The sequence below is a fragment of the Hippoglossus hippoglossus genome, chromosome 3 (assembly GCF_009819705.1).
Source record: "Hippoglossus hippoglossus isolate fHipHip1 chromosome 3, fHipHip1.pri, whole genome shotgun sequence".
NCBI classification, from domain to species: domain Eukaryota; kingdom Metazoa; phylum Chordata; class Actinopteri; order Pleuronectiformes; family Pleuronectidae; genus Hippoglossus; species Hippoglossus hippoglossus.
In genome coordinates, this window is record NC_047153.1 from 25491107 (window position 1) to 25509662 (window position 18556).

General features: G+C 41.0%; 1 protein-coding gene across 4 annotated transcripts; it reads right to left on the reverse strand.

Annotated features, from left to right (window-relative positions):
* Window positions 1-838: 838 nt before the first annotated feature.
* LOC117753582 (homeobox-containing protein 1-like) lies at window positions 839-17575 on the reverse strand. Of its 4 annotated transcripts, none has more exons than XM_034571772.1 (10): window positions 17406-17575; window positions 10312-10811; window positions 8581-8666; window positions 8343-8453; window positions 6406-6562; window positions 6217-6299; window positions 5195-5290; window positions 4690-4784; window positions 4183-4266; window positions 839-3524 (listed from the first exon to the last, which is right to left on the reverse strand). In XM_034571772.1, the coding sequence occupies exons 2-10, from the start codon at window positions 10803-10805 to the stop codon at window positions 3219-3221; spliced, it is 1512 nt and encodes a 503-aa protein (XP_034427663.1). In that variant the 5' UTR covers window positions 10806-10811; window positions 17406-17575; the 3' UTR covers window positions 839-3218. The 4 variants fall into 4 exon arrangements, with proteins under 4 accessions (XP_034427663.1, XP_034427668.1, XP_034427665.1 ...); XM_034571777.1 differs by having other exon boundaries at window positions 4690-4778; window positions 10312-10806; window positions 17401-17575; XM_034571774.1 differs by having other exon boundaries at window positions 4690-4781; window positions 10312-10806; window positions 17401-17575.
* Window positions 17576-18556: the final 981 nt, after the last annotated feature.

Consider the following 18556-nt stretch of genomic DNA (forward strand, 5'->3'; position numbering starts at 1 on the left):
ATTGGAGTCAGAGCCGATTAAACTGCAGAGTCATTTGACCAGGGGGTGAATGCTGATTGTATCCATTCACACGGCAGAAACCAGATGTTAGTGGATTATATGGGAGATTTTATGATTATGGAAATAATAAGAATGCTTGCTGGGTGACACAGGGGGGCAGTGGTTAGCACTGTCACCTCAAAGCAAGAAGGCTCTGATTCTAAATATCTGTGTGGAGCTTGCATCTTTTTCTCTGGCTTCCTCCCACAGTCCAGACACATGCAAACTCGGGTTAGATTAACCGGAGACACTAAACTGTAGATGTGAGTGTGAACAGATGCTTGTCGCTATAAGTTGACCCTGTGATACACTGGTGACCTGTGCAGGATGTACCCTGCTTCTCACCCAATGTCTGCTGGGATTGGCTCCAGCTTCCCCACGACCCTCAAAGTATAAGTGGTATAGATGATGGATGGAATTTAATTTGTTGTTTCTAAAGGCAAACACATCTGCAATCTTACCCAAACAAAAGTGTTTTGGATGAGATGAATATCGTGGACACAAAAGTGGGATGAATAATGATGAGATAATCATGTCTCCTGCTAGTTTATTAGTATTTTCTCATCCAACCAGTAGTTAGACTCTGGTCTAAAGGGCTAAACCCATGAGGATTTTATTGTAAAGCAGAGAACAGATGGGACTTCTACAGCGGCTGTACTGGGATTAATATTTCTAGATGTGACTCGTGTGATCAAACATTTATGTTTCAGATAGACGACTTCTCGTTGTGATCGTCTCTAAAGAATCTAACTCTTAGCTTTCTGAGGAACACCCTCAGTTTCTCTAATCTTTTTTTTTCCTTCTGGCTATGTGTTCCGTCACTGACACTGACCATGAAGTGTTGGACCAGCAGCGACTCTTAAGCACCATGACATTTATCCAATAAAGTGTCATTTAAAAAGAAAACTGAGTTGAAACGTGAACATGTGTGTTTAGAACACATGGCATATCGGGCACGAACACAGATATACCTACAGAGGAACACGATGCATTTAGCTTTGCGATAATGTGACACATCTGATGCATCATTGATTAGCATATCTCTAATACATAATTCAATCCAGGACTATCATACACTCAGAAAATACAGAAACTTTCAACTTAATACTTTGGCTAATGCTTCACTCACCTTTTGCCAACAACAAAGACTCATATTGATAGTTTCTCTCCTTAGAAGCTAATATGTTTATATACTGTAAATAGAAATGGATCCGGGCACATATACACATACCCTCACAGTTTATATCATATATATACTGTATATACGTATGTGTGTACGTATGCGTACATACGCCTCTATTATATTCATGTATTCACTTTACACTTGAATCTGTAATATCTAAACAGTTTGATTAAACTGTTGAACCCTCCCAGCTGATTCTATTGATTATAGATGATCTCACAGTGATCATTCATTCTGCCTGAGCATCCGTCACGGAACAGGGCACAAATGAATAGAGAACACTTGGTCGTCTGGACGCTCACATTTCTAGTTTTTACACAAATCTGTATTTGGCGACATGTGACATTTGTGTTGAGTCACTTTTTCTTTCTTAATCATTTGATATTGATATGGAAGCAAAGAGGCGATAACAATTTGAATTACTTCTGCCGAGGAGGTTTTCACCCCAGGCATTGGTTTGTTTGTTTGTTTGTTTATTTTTTACTACACAACTTGGTGGAAGGATGTGTTATGGGTCGGGGAAGAGGCAACTACTAAACTTTGTTAGGATCAGGATCTTTTTTTCCCCCACTTTCTTTAAAATTGTGGGGTTGTTTTTTCACCAATTTGAACAATTCCCACTGAATAAATCATGGATCTTGATGAGGAAAATCAGGCACAATTAGAAGACTGATATCTATGAGTGTGTGCAACGAGGTATGCGCTCTACTGAGTGTCATTCATTTACCACCTGATTTATAGCAGTGAAGTATGGTGCTGCTCATGGGGCTTGAATTCCTCTTTTAAAATTTCAGTAGCTCATTTTAAGTTCTGTAATATAATAGAAAATATTATTTTCTAACATTTAAATTGGAGAAACCTGAAAAGAATTCTTAAAATTCTAAAAAAAGATCACTCACACTTTCATAAAGTCAAAAATTCCAGTCGCCCATTTTAAACTGACAAACTTCCATCACTTTAGCACCAAAAAGCACCTTTTGATTTTTTTACACATATATTTCCAAACAGAAATTCAAATTCAAGCAGCCAAGACAAAGCAATGAGGTTGTGTTACATTTTGCATGTCGTCCAAGGAAGAACAGCTCAGACAAGTGGAAAACCTGGACAGCTGGAGTTATATCAGAGTTTGTGACCATAAGAAATGGTTGTAAAATTGGTGTTCAAATTAAAATTATTGTGCCCATTCTTTGCTTCCATATGTTGAGCTTATTTCATCAGGGTGGGGGACAGAGGAACTGGTCATTTTTAGTCATCTTAAGCTGTAACGTGACCGTGACTTTAAAAAAAAAAAAACGGAGCTTATTCTGCTGTTCTTCTCACTGGAAGGAATCAACAGCGAATGTGAAATGTAATCAACTGTGATGACATGAATTACATAACTCTGATTTTAAAACAAGCAGTTAAAATGAACTTAACTGTCAAATTCATGTATTTAGTTTTTTGAGGCTGTTCAGTTGTGTTGTGATCACAGTGCAAGACCCTGAAATCTATTGAATCCCGTGATGAATACAGTGTCTGTAAAAACGCAGTTTATCAAGGAAATCTGCACAAAACATCAAGTCCTGTTACTAAGTCAGTCTCTTCTATAGAGGATTAAAAATGCCTTAATAACAAAGAATAATGTGTAAGACAACACACGTTACTTTTGATGATACTCTGCATTTTCTGTCTCATAATTGATTGATTTGTCATTTATTTCACTTTCTTTATCTGATTTTCTTGTTATGAAGGCATTTGAAATATTCCACAGTCATCTGACGAGGACTTTGACATATAGAAGTTAATCGTTATTATTATTGTCATTGTTATAATACACTAGTAATGCCTATAAGAGCATAGCAGAGCAGGTTGATGGTTGGAGGTAGGGTTGGGAGGTATCTCAGGGTTGGCGTTTACACGACTTTTGGTCATTTTTTCCCACTTATTACATTCCTATAAAATCAGCTTGCATATTAACACACCTGTTTTCTGACAACTCCAGTATCAACCACCCTCTTCAGTCATCCTCAAGCATTTCCGTCTTGATATCATTCCCCACGCTGCAGCCCGCCCCTTCCACCCGACTGGCAGCCGCCTTCTCCAACCCGATGGGGTCCTGGGGCTCGGACAGCACGCTGTGGATGGTGGGTTCGTCCTGGAGAGAAGGGGACGGCGGAGACCAGGACACGCCTGTCAGTCTGGATCCTTCTGCCTGAGGACCCGTCCCTGTCACTAGGGAGCGGCCAATCAGAGACGTGCCCCTCTGTCCGGACAAGCCTCCTCTACCCAGAGCGGAGAACCAGCTGGGGAGCAGTGTGGGAACCTGAGCAAGGAGAAGAGGAGAGACTTGTGGCTCAATCTATGAAAATTAAAACGATCTCTGTCCACACAAGCATTTTGGCTAAATATCAGGTTTAACTCCCGTCCATACTAACATGCCAGAAAATGCATATCACATGACCTCTCACGCACACTGGGTATGCACATGCCAGTGTAGACAGGAAGACGTGCATGTGCTATATAGCTACCTACGCATTTAAGCAGTTCTATCATTGTAAAATGCAGAATTTAACTGCACATCTGTTTGTCAAAAAAAACAGGGTCAGCAACAATTTGTATTGATTGTCCATGTTGTGTTCTGTACTGATAGCTGAGGAGAATGCTGGTTGTGTTCTCTCAGAAGGGGGTCATGTGATGGGAGCCCGATGAATTAAAGCAACGTTGTGACCGTCGTTTCCAAGCATCTCCGTTTCTGCCTGTCCAGACTGGTGGACAGCCCCTGCGGTTTTCAAACTAAAACGAGCGTTTCCAAACTTCTCCTTGTTAGTGGCTCTAAAACTCCGGAGTAGTGTGAACATCAGGCGTATCCATAGCAGAGTTGATGCGTTTTAAAACTAAAACGTGGTAGCATGGATGTAGCCTAAATCTGAGACGAAAACTCAGTTTGCATTGTGGAAGACAGTGGTTGTATCGAACTGTACCTGGGTTGGAGATGAGAGGTCGGCTCTGCTGAACCCAAACTGCCTGGCTGAAGCTCTCTTGTCAAATAATGAAACCTCACATCCCTGTAACAGAGCAGCAAGCAGGCTATACAGTAACCACATCCTCATACTGGCAGATAAACAGTATAACAATGCTGTGACTTTATAACTGCATATCCATAATGGTAGTGATGTCAATGAATGCTGTATGTTTCTACTGCTGACCATACCGAGTCTCTGGAAAGATCAGGGGGAAATGACTAAATGTATATTTAAAATAGGATAACATTGTAAACATAAAAAAACAAAGTAGATGTTATAAAGTTTCATGTACTGTTATAAGTGTAATCGCAGGTCAAGTCTGAAAAATGGCTTAGGTGGCGTTATGATCCATGTTCAACCCTTAACTTTATACATTTTATAACTTTGGTTAAAACAATTTAAAGTTTAGTTTACACTCTGTCACCTCTGAGCTGTTGTGTGTAAATGAAGCTACGTGTACTTTACCTGGTCGGGGAAGTCGTTGCCATCCACCTCGTCGCTGTTGGACTGACCTCCAGGACTCTGAACCTCGATTCCGTGACTCTCCAAGATGGCTGCTTCTTCAAAAACACAAACCTGATCATAGCATATCGACCTTCATCAACAACACACTGTGATGCATTCAGAAGCTGCTCCTCTTCAGCAGAATGTCATCTTGCTGATGCAGCTGCTGGTAAAGATGCAACTATGTGTTTGTCACTGATACCCAGATGTGTGTGAGATTCTACAGCTGTATCGTGTTGTTTCAAGCAGGTGTAGGTCAACAGTCAACAGGTTGGTTAACAAAGATGTGAGTTCAAGAGAAAAAGCTCTTTCATGTGCGTTTATTGATTTATTTAGAGACTATCTGAAACCTCAGCCCAGCATGAAAGATAACATGCATTACGTTTCCAAGTACCTTCGTCATGCTGAGTTCTAAAGTCACACTGATTATAACTACAGTCACCACACAAACACAAGTAGACATTACCAATGTTGGCGCGCCTCTTGATGTCTTTGCGTCTGTTGGCAAACCAGTTGTAGACCTTCAGAGATGTGACCCTCTCCAGATCAGTCAGCTTCTTTCCTGTGACACACACACACACAAACACACACAGGGCTTAAATAAAATAAAGTCGTTAAAAACCCAATAAACAGAATCAATTCTCCAAATGTGTTAAGACAGATGTACTCGCCATGTCAATGGAAAGAAGTCTAAAGTAATTGGATGACATTTTACAGTCTTGATATGTTGACTTTTAAAATCATGATCAGACTTTCTGTTCAGTCTCAGTACTGGGCATGGAAGAGAGAACACCACATGTTTGTCCTGTGTTCCCCTTCACAAGCCAATTGTTTCATTATCATATATTTCCACTTAATCATTTAGAATATAGGACAAGATGTTGAATACCCATTGTTTGTTTGAAGGTCTTCTGCACAATTTAAGTCACCAACTACCAGTAGATGTAAGCAGGTGTTAGGGACATAACTGTGCACATTAGCGTTATCAAGTGTTTTGGCCTTGTAATCAACTTTACAGGCCGAACTTGAGGGCACACTGAGGCTAAAGGTAAATCTGACTGGCTACTGGCTTGTATGGCAGCACTATGAAAGCCATGTGGCCGCTCAGTAGATCAGACCTCATTACCTATATGCCTTTTTAAACTAAACGCTCATTTTAGAATATGGGACAAGATGGAGAATATCCCTTGTATGTTCTACTGCTCTAATTAATGCCTACCACCAGCTGATGTTATCGGATGTTAGTGAGCACCAGCGGATGTTAGGGACACGTCTTCAGTCAAATATATAATTCATGAGTAGCTAATTTTAACATATGCATGAAGTTGCATTTGAACCCTGCGACTGCTTGACTTGTTATCACAGATGAGCAACACAATGAACCCTTGTCCTCTCAGTCAATAAAAAGATGTAACTGCTTACTTTGTATTTGTGAGTCAATAAAAGTTCAGATTGATCAAGTCAAAGTTTGCTTAGATTATCATCTACCTGGTTTATGAATGACGGCGTTGCAGGCAGTGGCGATGTCCTCTCTCTTCGCTTCGTCAGGGTACTGGTTATCACTGAAGTAGCTGTGAAACACACACAATTCCATGTTATAATTACGATGCCAATCAAACAATATACCATGACACTCCAGTCCATCCACCCTTCCTCAACACTCCTCCTCCTCCTCACCTCTCCATGACAGCCAGACACTCCTTCCTCCAGGTGAATCTGCTCCCTCGCCGAAGACGGAAGCCACCAGGGGCAGCGCCAAACGGGGGCGGAGCTTGTTGCCACTCCATTATGTCCTCCAGAGCCATTGGGGCAGCTCGCATGGCCAGAGTGGCACCTCAAATCACAAATACATTACTCCATTAAAAATAAAATATATAGTCACTTTCAGAACCGAGGTCTTTAAAGTGGGATGATCTTTGAAGAAAAAGGGGCTGAAGAAATATTACGCTAGAAGATCGTGTAGAAAAGTCTGAATGTGTGAGATTTGGTTGCTGAGATAAAGTCGTTTTGGGAATTTCACAGTTTTTACTTTCCTATAGTCAGTCACTAATAAATATCTTTGGAACAAACTGTTTTTTCTGTCAAACAGCAATATAAGCCTGACTTTCCTGAATGTCTATGGGATCAAGGAGTTGAGTGAAAGTAAGCAAGTAAACTAAGGTGGAGTGAGGATGTGTCTTTTTCCAAGCTTCTTCTGAGGGTAGGTTCACAGTCACTTTAAAATCCCTGCAGCTAGTTTATATAAACTTATACATTCAGTTCCTCCACCTAAAAATACTGTACATCTAATTTATAATCATGAAAAGAAATCGTTGTATATTGCAAACTTATATATAACTTAGACTTAAATGTCAGCATCACATTGTAAAGAGTAAAGAGTGACCCGACACATCCTGATGTACAGAAGGGGTTATTATTAAAGCATCACTCCAGTCTTTATTTTCCAAGTGAAGACACAGACTCACTTCAGTAAGACTGTTCTCTCTTTTCATACTTTACATTCCACACATCTTGACAGTGTAGTCATTGTTCAATGACAGCAAAACAGCTCTCTTTTTCTTAGGAGTAAAATCTCAAGATGATCATAAAAACGCAAACATATATGCCACTGCTTTTGTTTCTTTTAATAAAACATTGCATCTGCGAATCTATGTGTATGTACTGTTTTAACTTCATTTGTTGCCATCTCAACGTCTAATTATTACATTATTCATTGATCTTATTCTTCAGACTCTTATTTCATTTCACATTTAACTGGGTTTTATTTACATTTTATTTTCCTTGAATTATCTACAACTGTTTTGACGTTCAGTGTGTCTTCATGTCTTGTATCCTCTAAATTAAGGCTAAAGAATATCTCTCTTTATCTTCATATTGCAGTCATAGCTTTGAACACCAGTGAGCTGAGAGACAAAATTTATTTTCTGCGCTGATGAAATCCAGCTGACAGAACAGGGTCCTACTCAAGGACACACTGACAATGTGCAGAGGACATGAATTGTCCAAAATAAACTGTGCTTTTACAGATTAACCATCCCTCTCTCTCATTAGAGCCGTTTTCAGACATGAAGTCCAGATAATGTCCATACATTATCTGGAATTTGAGTTTCACATGAGGAATGCAGCAGGACATTGGCAAATCTCTGGGACATTCAGGCGAGGGGGGGCATCGGGGTAGATCATACTGGAGGCAGAACATAATGTTTAAATTCGGCTGCGGTTGGCCCTTATCACCAAAACCTCTCGAATCTCATCTTTCCCAGTTGAAATCTTTGTCTGAGTCCTCTACATGTATGGCACCTCTTCAGTTTTGCTTCTGTTGCATACTAGAAACATGACATGCTCCTGCTGTATTCTCACATGGACTCACTAGCACATTCTCCAGAGTTTTAACTAGGACACTGGTAGTAAAAACTCCACAGACTGTTTGGAGCAACAGACTCAGACATTTTCGTTCTCACATACTAGAACATTTTATTTCAGTGCATGTCTGAAAGCAGCTTTTTGTGGAAGACTTTGTGCTCAGTCAGTGTTAAGAAACTGTTACTGAAGTCAGCAGTGTTCACAAGTGGAAGAAGAGGCAAGGTTATGTGGGAGATGGGCAGTGGTGTTACCCGGGTTAGTCTTCTCCAGCTGGTACCAGCGGAAGAAGGCTCGTTTCTTCTGCTCGCTGAGGTCAGACCCCTGCTGCAGGAGCCAATGGGAGATCCGACTCTGACTGATCCCTGGGAGGAAGAGGAGCGGCGTCAGATCTGAATCCTCAGTTGGCTGGATACTTGCTGATATACCATGCTGCTCTGGTAGTGATTTAATGGGCCTGGTTTTCAAAGTACAGATGAAGCTGATACTCACCGGTTACCTGAGCGACCACGGCCTGGGAAATCCGCCTGTTCGCCAGAAAGGACTTAATCTCCTCTTTGATCAAAGCGCTGTCCCTTCTACAAGCACAGAGAGTATAGTGTTCGCACAGAGTGTAATAAATGGCAACATTTCCAACGGTCAGACATTACTGAAACACAATGCACAACACAACAGTCACTTTGCTCTAACCAGCTGTAACTGTGCGTCACAGTGTGTGGACGACAGTATCTGTATATGTGCAGGAATTTAAACCTGATTCTGTTGGAATATTCTCTGCTCTACTGTTTTGATTTCATCTTCACACACATTCAGATCAATAACACTGATTGCTGCTGTCTGGCTGCTGCAGACTACAAATGAGAGGCACTGGAGGGTGTGTTGTGTGTGTGTGTGTGTGTGTGTGTGTGTGTGTGTGTGTGTGTGTGTGTGTATATACAGTCTCTGTGTTTGTAGACAGTAATACTCGTATCATATTCACATTCAGTGTGAGCTATAAGCAGCCTCGTCATCATCAGGATTTTTGTATTAACACCTGCTCTCTGGTGTCAGGACCTATATGTTGTAATGTGGTTCAAACACCACATACACGTCATTATTGGAATAATCATAGTTATCCACACTGATTAGTCGTGGTTGTCCAGTTATTGCTGTGCTGTCCGTTCTGAGTCTTTTTTTTATACCGTCAGCAACAAGGTTCTTGGTAGTTTGCCAACTAGTGTAAACTAGTTTGCGTTTATGGTCTTTTTGTTGCCCCTATCTCTTTGTTTACAACCGACATCTCACCAGTAACTAAGAAGCTTCAGCTGTTAGCACTGAAGCTGAAGCTTTTTCTCAGCTGTTGTGTCCATGTTTTGGTTGTGTACGGTAAAAACCAGAGTGACTAACAGTCATTATTTTACAGATAATAGAAATCTCTGTCACAAAACCATGGTGGCACAAACACATTAACAGAAAACACAAATGCAAAGGTGACATCGCAATATAAGGTGCTACGTACAGGTGCTTTTAGAAAATACCAAAGCAGTTTAAGTAAAAATGTTTCAGTTCTTCCTTTCTGGAAGAAAACAAGGAACACATACTTTTACTTTTACCTTATTCGGGGGGAAAAAAGGATAAACACAAACTCCATTCTTTTTGGGAGCTACGAGCACCTGTACCGTATCACTTCATAGAAACAAGCATCAAATTTTTGCAGCGACTGACTCTACCGTATAAAACAAACTGCTAATCTGGGTTTCTACCCCATCAGTGCTGGATTGTACACTGAGGTAAATCGTCCCTCTATAATGTCCGTTACATTGTCATTATATTTGACCAGTGGAATGCTGGTCTATCCTTGGTTTAGCCAAGTGTGGAGCTGACTTCTCCACTGGGGGGAGGAAACGTCAGTTTGTAAAGCTCAAGGAAGAGGATGCGCTGCTTTAATACAAGAGGCCAATTAAAGAAGAAATACAGTTGCCAAACAACCAAGTTAGTCCTGATCATTGAAGCTTGGTCTCTTGTAAAACCAACATAACGTTAGAAAACAACTTATAACCATCATCTTTGGTGGCTTAGATTTTTTTGATGTGTAATGGGCTCACTGCTGCCCCCTTGAGGTTGATGAGAAGTCGCCCATACAGTGGGCAAAATTGTCCCCAGCAGGTTGACCTGGTTCATATTGGTTTAGTCAGTCCTGGCCTAAGAACAGTCCAAGTTAAGAAAAGTGTGGTTTGCTCTTACCTCATCAAGTCCTCCACCTTTTCATCAACATCTATGTCCTCTTCACTGGCCTCAAACCCGTAGCCTGGTGCAGTCACACTGCCGCCAACCACGCCGAGAGGAAACCGCGGCGGTGACAGCCTCCCATTGCTGACGGCAACCAGGCCGTTCTGAGCCACAGCTGCCATAACGACAGGTGAGGCAACTGGAACCGGCAGAGGCAGGGAGGTGGTGTCGAAGTTATTGTTGGGTGACATGGAAAGTTGGTTGTCAGGGAAGCTTGTCTGAGTGGCAGCGGAAGTCATGGATGAAGAGGCGGCGACGGTGCTGGAAGAAGACGAGGGAGGCATGTAGGAAGGTTTGTGGCTCAACTTATGTCCATGTTGCCGGTCCAGGTGGTCCAGGGTGTCCAGGGCATGGAGGACCTCCGCATGGGTGATCCCCGTTCTCCTTAGCCTCTGGAGGAGGTCGATCTGCTCGATGGTGAAACGAGGCTCTTCACCCTGCTGGAACATCCTGAAGGACATCACAACGACAACATTAACACCAAAGAAGATTGACTCTCACTTTTAACACTTCGCAGTAGGACCCCACTCGTTGTAGTGAAGAGCACAAACAGGTTGGTGTAGGAACCTGAGCACATCAATTCATTTCTATGTTTGACACAGTCATAAACACTCAACATCTCAAATCTCTTCATCTCCAAGTCTCCCAAAAATATATTAACAAAATTGTAATGAGGTTATAGATAAAAAAAAAAAAAAAATGCATTTAATGCAGTATTCTTCAGATCAGCTGGCTGGTGATTTAGCTAAGAGGGAAAATAAAATATTGCTTAAAACATGCATATGAGACAGATATATAGATAAACGTAACCGGTGACACACTTAAACCTGAGCAAAAGAAAAGACACAAGAGGAAGAGAGAGATACTAATGTATAAAGGGCGAAGTCACATATTCTATCTCAGCCATGACCTAATAATAATTAGGGCAGAAAGATAAAGAGTCAAATGTAGGTTAACACAAAACATTAGAAGTTCATTTGACAACAGTGTATTAACTGTTGCTAACATAATGAAATGCATGCAGTTATATGACACAGAAAATAAAACACAAGACTGGACTAGCTGTGGTATATAAGGTAAATGTGTAGGCCTAGTTGTATATTAGATGAATATCTCTGATCTCTAAATTAAAAATGTCACTTTCATGAAGAAAAAAATATTAAACAAAAAGAAAGTTTAAAACATTATTCTAACTTTGCTTCAGACATTCAAATAAATGAGTAGGTTTTCAGTTCAGTGGTTTTAGGACATCTGTCTGAGATATCTCCATTTGGTGAACTCTGGGCAGTGAAAGAGGCAGAGTGCAGTGTTAAGGAGTTGGGCATCAGTTATTAGGCATCATTGCTTGAATCATTTGACCAATCATTAGGGTAATCCTCTCTCTTTTGTCAGGTTGAAAAGGTTTGTGGGGAGGAACAGTTTCCCATGTATTTGTTTACTGTCTGAAATTGAGTGTTATGGTATGAGGATTGGGTGCAGGTCAACCTGCAGAGGTCACGGGGTTTAGTTGTGGTCATCCTGGCTCAGTAAGGGCCAATGATTGATGCCAGGGAAGGAATCTCTGCTATAAGAGTAGCAGGAACACGTAAAAGAAAAGAAGAGGCAATATCTAAAAATGACAAATCTTTGAACTAAATAAAGATTTATTCAGCATATTTCTAGACATGGTTGAGAAACACTGCATGCAAATATAACATTTAATTTTTCAAAACAGAGGTCCAGAGGGACACTTCAGGTTTCAAAACAGAAAACGAAAATACCACTTGACCACAGAGGACAGGAAATATGTAGAGGAGGGATTCATGAAGCATCACATTGATTTGAACGAAGGAGACTGGAGAAGACAGGAGTAATTTTACGCATTGTGTGAAATGCAGGTATGCACAGGCTTTCGTCTTTCATGTCACGTCTGCTGCATGCATTGTTTTCAGGAAATTCCTTGTGTGCAATATAAATCACACATTGGCAACAATGAATATTACTACACATGGCAGAGGAGATTAAAGAATATGAATGTAAACAGTATCAAAATGGGGTCTGATGACAGAATCTTTAATTAGTGGGATTATAATTGAAGGGATTCAATTACATATGCAACTTGCGATTTGCTTAATCTGTTAAGCTTTACATCCCCAAAAAGCACCGACAAGGAGACGATCACACAGCAAAATGAGGCAAAGTCACGTCTGTTAGCTTCCTGTCTGCAGATTTACAACACACACACGAGAAGACAGAGCGCAGCAGCTGCTATCCAGATCTGAAGTGCATTCCTCTAGGTTAAATAAGAATGTTATTACAGTGGATGTTTTTCCCCCAGTAATCACATCATGTTACCGACATGATGCTGCAGACACAGTTTTAGAATTGTAATTGTATGTGGCTCTAGTTTTACTGTCATTTTTTCCGACATGAGATTTTTTCCTAAATGTGCTCTAATTTAATGTTGTTATTTCATAATCATGGTCACTAAACTGAAGTTTTTTTATTTAATGTCATTTCTAAAAAAGGTACATAATCATAGTCACTGAAGTGAAGTGAAGTCAGGGAGAAGGAGATAAACAGACAAATGATATAGCACATCTGTCTCTGTGCTTTTCTATCTGGTGCCAAGAAGAAAAACAGGACAGAGAATCAAAGTCAGCAGACATGTCAACACTTATAGAGAGGGAGGGTGAGGTTTACTGCGTGTGTGTGTGTCTGGAAAAATGCCAAGAAAAATTTACATTTCAGGCAGCCAAGCACCATACTTTGTGTCTCTGCTGCAGAGGATGAGTCATACTGTAGACTATTAGACAGTTAGACTGATAAACAGGATCGATAACAAGGCGACAAAATCATGGTAAAATGATTCACTTAGCTATTTTAGTTAACAATGTATATTTAACTGATCAAAATGATTTGCCTTTAGTTATTTTGTTGTGTCTTAACTTTTAGACGCCATACATGTACATAAACTCAATACCCCTCACTGACAGAAGAGAAAACAATAGAAAAGCTGGATTATCACATTGACATAAGAATGAAAGACACTTGAGATTTAGCTCAGGTTCCTTATAATTCTCTCGATCATCGCTGAGATGTTTGATTGGAGCCCACCTATAGTGAATTCAATTGACTGGACATGATTAAGTAAAGCACAACGCTGAAGTTTCACGGCTGACAATGTATATCAGAGCAACAACAAAGTCAAAGGAGCTGCCCGCAGAGCTCAGAGACAGGATTGTGTCGAGGCACAGATCAGGGAAGGGCCACAAAAACATTTCTGCAGCATTGAAGGTTTGCTAGAACCACAGCGGCCTCTGGGATACTTAAATGGAAGAAGTTTGGGATCAACAGCCAAACAGAGATCAGCGAGAAAGGGCTTTTGTAAGAGAGGTAACCAAGAACCCCAAATTCTCTCTGGCCGAGCTCCAGAGAGACTTTTGGGTAAGAGATGGGAGACACTTCAAAAAGGGTAACCATCACTGTAGTAGTCAATTGATCTGGGCTTCATGACAGGGTGTTCAGACGGAGGCCTCTACTTGGTGTTTTCAACAAAGCACCGACAAGACTCTCAGTGTGTGAGAAACAAGATTTTCTGGTCTTATAAAACCAAGACTCAACTGTCTGGCCTCAATTCTAAGTGTCGAGACATGACGCTCAGGTTGCCCTTCCGGATTTCTGTTAGAGAGAACTTGCCTGGTTCTTGCCACAGCCTGTGAGGAATGTATTGTATAGTTCCTGTACATCATAACGATCTGTACAAGTTGTTGTGAATTACACAAGGCCTGAACCCAACTATGTATATCCGTATATGAGATCCTTTGTAGGATTTATGATGCCTGTGTAAGGAAGATGCCCGCCTGTCTGTGTGTCTAGATAAGGCAGACCTTGAGTCTGTGGGGGGGCCGAGGTGACGCAGGCTAATTTTTTTTTTTTTCCTTCTAGAGAGTATAATACTGTGAAGCATCTGCTGTACTCATTTAGCTTTTTGGTTTGACTCTATGCATGTATGTTAGACTGAGAATCTTCTCTGTCGACAGATCCATATCATAATAAACTCATATTCAAGTAAGAACAACTGAGGCTATAGTTCCGTTTTTCAGCCATCATCAATATCATCATCAGACAACTGTGCAGAACACATTTCTTTATCAACTACTAACGCTGTATAGACAGATGTGTGCATTTCCAAACTGTGTCCAATCAATTGAACTTACAACATCTCAAAGGTGACTTAGAGCATGGAAGACACCAGCTACATTTCAGGTGATGTTATCAGATACATAATGTGAAGTAAATGAGATCGGGTGTTAAGGCTGGCACCTTAACACCAGCTCAAAAATGTTTTCATTCCATTATTTACAAACCAGCAGGACTGTAGATGCTGTAAACTAAAACTAAGACAAGCAGAGGGTGACTGACAAAGCACTGAGAAAATGGGACTGAGACACATACCAGTGAAAATCTCATTTGAACTATGCTAAAATAAAGTCTGTAGACATTCTATGATACTCGTGACTAATGGCTCCAGGCGTTTTTACATTATGTAGAATTAACTTAATTCTCATAAATATGGAGAAATAAGCTTCACTTCCAGCCTTTAGAGTTTACAGCAGACTGCTGCAAACAGAGACAACCAGCTGTACACAAGTCACCATCTTTAAACAGTCCACTAGGCCTTGAACTTGAACAATGTGTGACAAAACTTAGCAAGAGAACCGCTTGACTTGAAGATTGGATTTTTAAATAGTTCAAAAGCTGTTGGCACAGGCCAACTTATACAGTATCTCACTGATTTGATTGGGTTTTTTCATACTTTCTGTAGAGTGCGGTAGAAATAGAGCACATCCTACTGCAACAGGAGCAGGGTGGGATGTCTCAGTACAGCCACGGGGCAAAAGCAACAATGTTTGGCCTAATTTATCTGCAAGGTTACAGTCTCTACCAGCCACACTGGCAGGAAACCAACTTTCCTCTTAAAGGTGCAACTATTGTAACAAGACACAATGACACCATGTGACTCGGAGGCAACTGGACTTTTTCCCTTCCTGTCCTGAAAAAAGAAATGGGCCAATTATGTATCATAAGACCGGAATACAAGAGTGTATTCCATCAAAATGAAATTTCCCATCAAAACAAACAAATCAAGGCAGGAAACCGACTTTTATACAGGGTTTGCCACAGTAGCTACCAGACCACTTTAAGATTCCCCTTTTGCACATCTGTCTGGTCTCAGGACCCAGTCACTGAAGTTGATAATCACCAAAGTTTCTCACCATGGCTATAATAAATCAACCGTCACTTTCTGGAGGCCGCACTTACTTTGGTAAAGACAAGGTTCTCACTGTACCTTTAAAAAAAGTGGTCCAAGTTTTCTCTTGAAGTTATTCTTCACCAAGGAGGTAAAGTGTCCCTTCTGCGTTTGTTAGTCTGTGTGTTAGTTAGTAGGATTAAACAATAACTACTGGATGGATTACCATGAAACTTAGACGGGTGTGGTATCGGTCAGGAGAGAACCCATACAATTTTTATTTATTTTTTTCCCCACTTTCTTTAACATTGCAATGGCATTTTTCAACATTTTCTTTGATATCTCAGGGAGCGATCTGTGGATCTTGATGAAACATATTTATCAGTGTGTGTAATTTGGTGCAGATCCAAATAAAATGTGGGATGTAGTGAATGTAAATGTGATTTCATAAGAGGACTGCTGGGCCTCAGCAGAGGTATGTGCTCTACTGAGTACCATTCTAGTTATTATTTTATAGGAGGGACAGCCTCAGCTAAAATGGACAGAAACAGACTGGAAACTTTAAAAACATGCATCACATGGTCTAGTTTTAAATGGATGTCAGTTGTTCTGCTTGTGGTAAATGACAATTGACACTTTGTCAGAGTTGTGTGTATGTAATGTGTAATTACTGTGTGACTGGTTCAGAGTAAGGACTAGTAATAATCAGATAGTGGTGTCTCACAATGCTGAAGTCTTTGAGAGAAAATTACAAAGCATTGGAGAATGGACATTATGGACATAAAGTGGACATAAAATATACAAACCACAAAAGCTGAAGTCATAGCCAGTGCAACAGTTTGACTCTAAACCTTATGTTTCCTTCACAGAATCCTGAAGCCCGACCAGGGAAGGGGAAGGGGCTGCCCTTGACCTCTGGCCTCTCCATGGAGAGGATCCCTTTCAGAATAAGACTCTGAACCAGTAGCTGTTTTACTCCTCAGACTGATATAATGTCAAGTTCACTGAAGGCTTACCTCCGACACAAGTCTAGCATGTTAAAGATAAACAGGATTATGATAAATGAACCCGGCGACCTGCCTGAGATCACAACCAGACGTGGCACTGACTGTCTCCTGGTTGCAGCTGAGCACTCTGACAAGTTATAATTACAGTAACAACTTTAATAACTGCAGAGTGAAATCCAACAATAAAAGAGCAGCTGGTGCATGTGCTCACAGACGACATGGTGGTGGCCCCTAAAGTAAAAGGTAGCCCCCAACTCAGATCTGTATATATAGTTCATCCACTTGCCTGTCGAATTACATTGAGAAAGTAATGGCTTTAATGTTGCCCTTCTTCCAGCGAAGCAGACATGGACGACAGATGGTATCTTAGGACGTTTTGCTGACAATGAAGAACTCCTCTTCAATTCGGCGCCCGTGTTACAAACCAACACAATCAACCCACAACACACTGGTCCATTGTGTCACTGCTTCCTCTGGAGTTCGGCGTCATGATCGAACACGACCGAATCACACGGTGTATCGCCGCGGCGCACATTGTGGACAAGCTGGAAAAGTTGACATTGTGTTTGATTAAACGGTTCCTGGTGAACCACGTGAAAGCCGAATTGCAGCCGGACTTTTTACTGACCGGATCAGCCCGACAGAAGCAGCTGAAGTAGAGAGGAGCTGAACGGACGAGTGAGATGCGGCAGCACTGGCTGGGTTTTTTTTTTAAGGAGTTTTCAGTAGTGAGTCTAGAGGGAAATGTCTCAGGAGCTAACAGCACAGCCGAGTGAACACAGATGTAGTTACAGCTTCACCCACCTGATTATTCCAGTGCCAGAGCCTCCGCGCACATTTACTCCAACATGTATCTGCTGCCTCGCGGCGCCAGGACTCACCGACACTGACAGTTTTCCCAAAATGTCTCCTCCGTTTCTAATTGGGTTTCAATCCGCCGTCAGACAGATTCGCCTTTTGTCCGGCAGACAGGCGCCATGTTGACACTGCGACGCAAGGAACGACGGGAGTCGCAGTTCACAGAAGTTGGAGTGAGAGACTACACACACTGCGAGCTGCTGATCACCTGGGCCCAGGGAACTCATGGAGTGGGGCTGCTGCGGTCAACGAGTCAAGCCAGACATGCTAACAAATGTGTTAGTTAAGTTCTGTTTTGTCGTGACAGGTAAATAGTTTTGTGAGCTTCTTTGAATGGTATAAAATGAATTGTAACGTAGATACTAATAGAGGGATGTGAGTTGCTGTGTTATGTTTAATTGTTTATTTTTATTGAATTATTTGTTAATTAATGTCCTGTAAAAGAGTAGCAGATTATATAATATTATTCTCCTTTCTGCTCCTTTTCATTCAATATTGTGTGTTTGCATTCCAATTGTTTTGCTTGGTTGATTTAATTAAATAAACTTGTAAATATTAATAGTTCACAGTGCAAGCAGCCAACCTGGTGAGATGTTTGTATTTTTTTTTTTATAAGTTTATGTATGAGGACAGTTCTAATATGCAGCTTCAGCTCTTCAATTTTGTCGCCTACTATTTTCATCATCACTTTGTTGTTTGTTGTCACACAGGTTAAACAGGTTAGCAGCAGGAAGACGTAAGTACAAATTAATACTAGAATGTCACTCAGAGCACACACACCTTCACAAAGGCCCTACAGTCTCCTTATGAAACCAGAATCTCTCTACAAAATGGCAGTAAAAAAAAATCAGGCCATACTGCTGAAGTGAACATTACACATAATAGTATATAAAATCTCTCCTCATCCTCCACCCACAGACCTGCTGAACACTGGAGTGGACAGAGATCCACGCTGTTGATCCTGCGACATTTGGGCAACAGAAGACTCCAGGTCAATTTCTTTTTTCCCCCTATTGGAGTAGTCAGTGTGACTTTGAGGCAAAAAATGTCTCCTCAGGCCACTGACATATTTAATCCCAGCAAAATACTAGTTTTGAAGTAA

Excerpts from the sequence above, each read along its gene's own strand:
- LOC117753582 (XM_034571772.1), bottom strand. The coding sequence starts at position 10,805 with ATGTTCCAGCAGGGTGAAGAGCCTCGTTTCACCATCGAGCAGATCGAC. Across the intron at positions 8,667-10,311 it reads AAGGTGGAGGACTTGATGAG|AAGGGACAGCGCTTTGATCA; the intron begins GTAAGAGCAAAC and ends CTGTGCTTGTAG. Across the intron at positions 6,300-6,405 it reads TGTCTGGCTGTCATGGAGAG|CTACTTCAGTGATAACCAGT; the intron begins GTGAGGAGGAGG and ends TGTGTTTCACAG.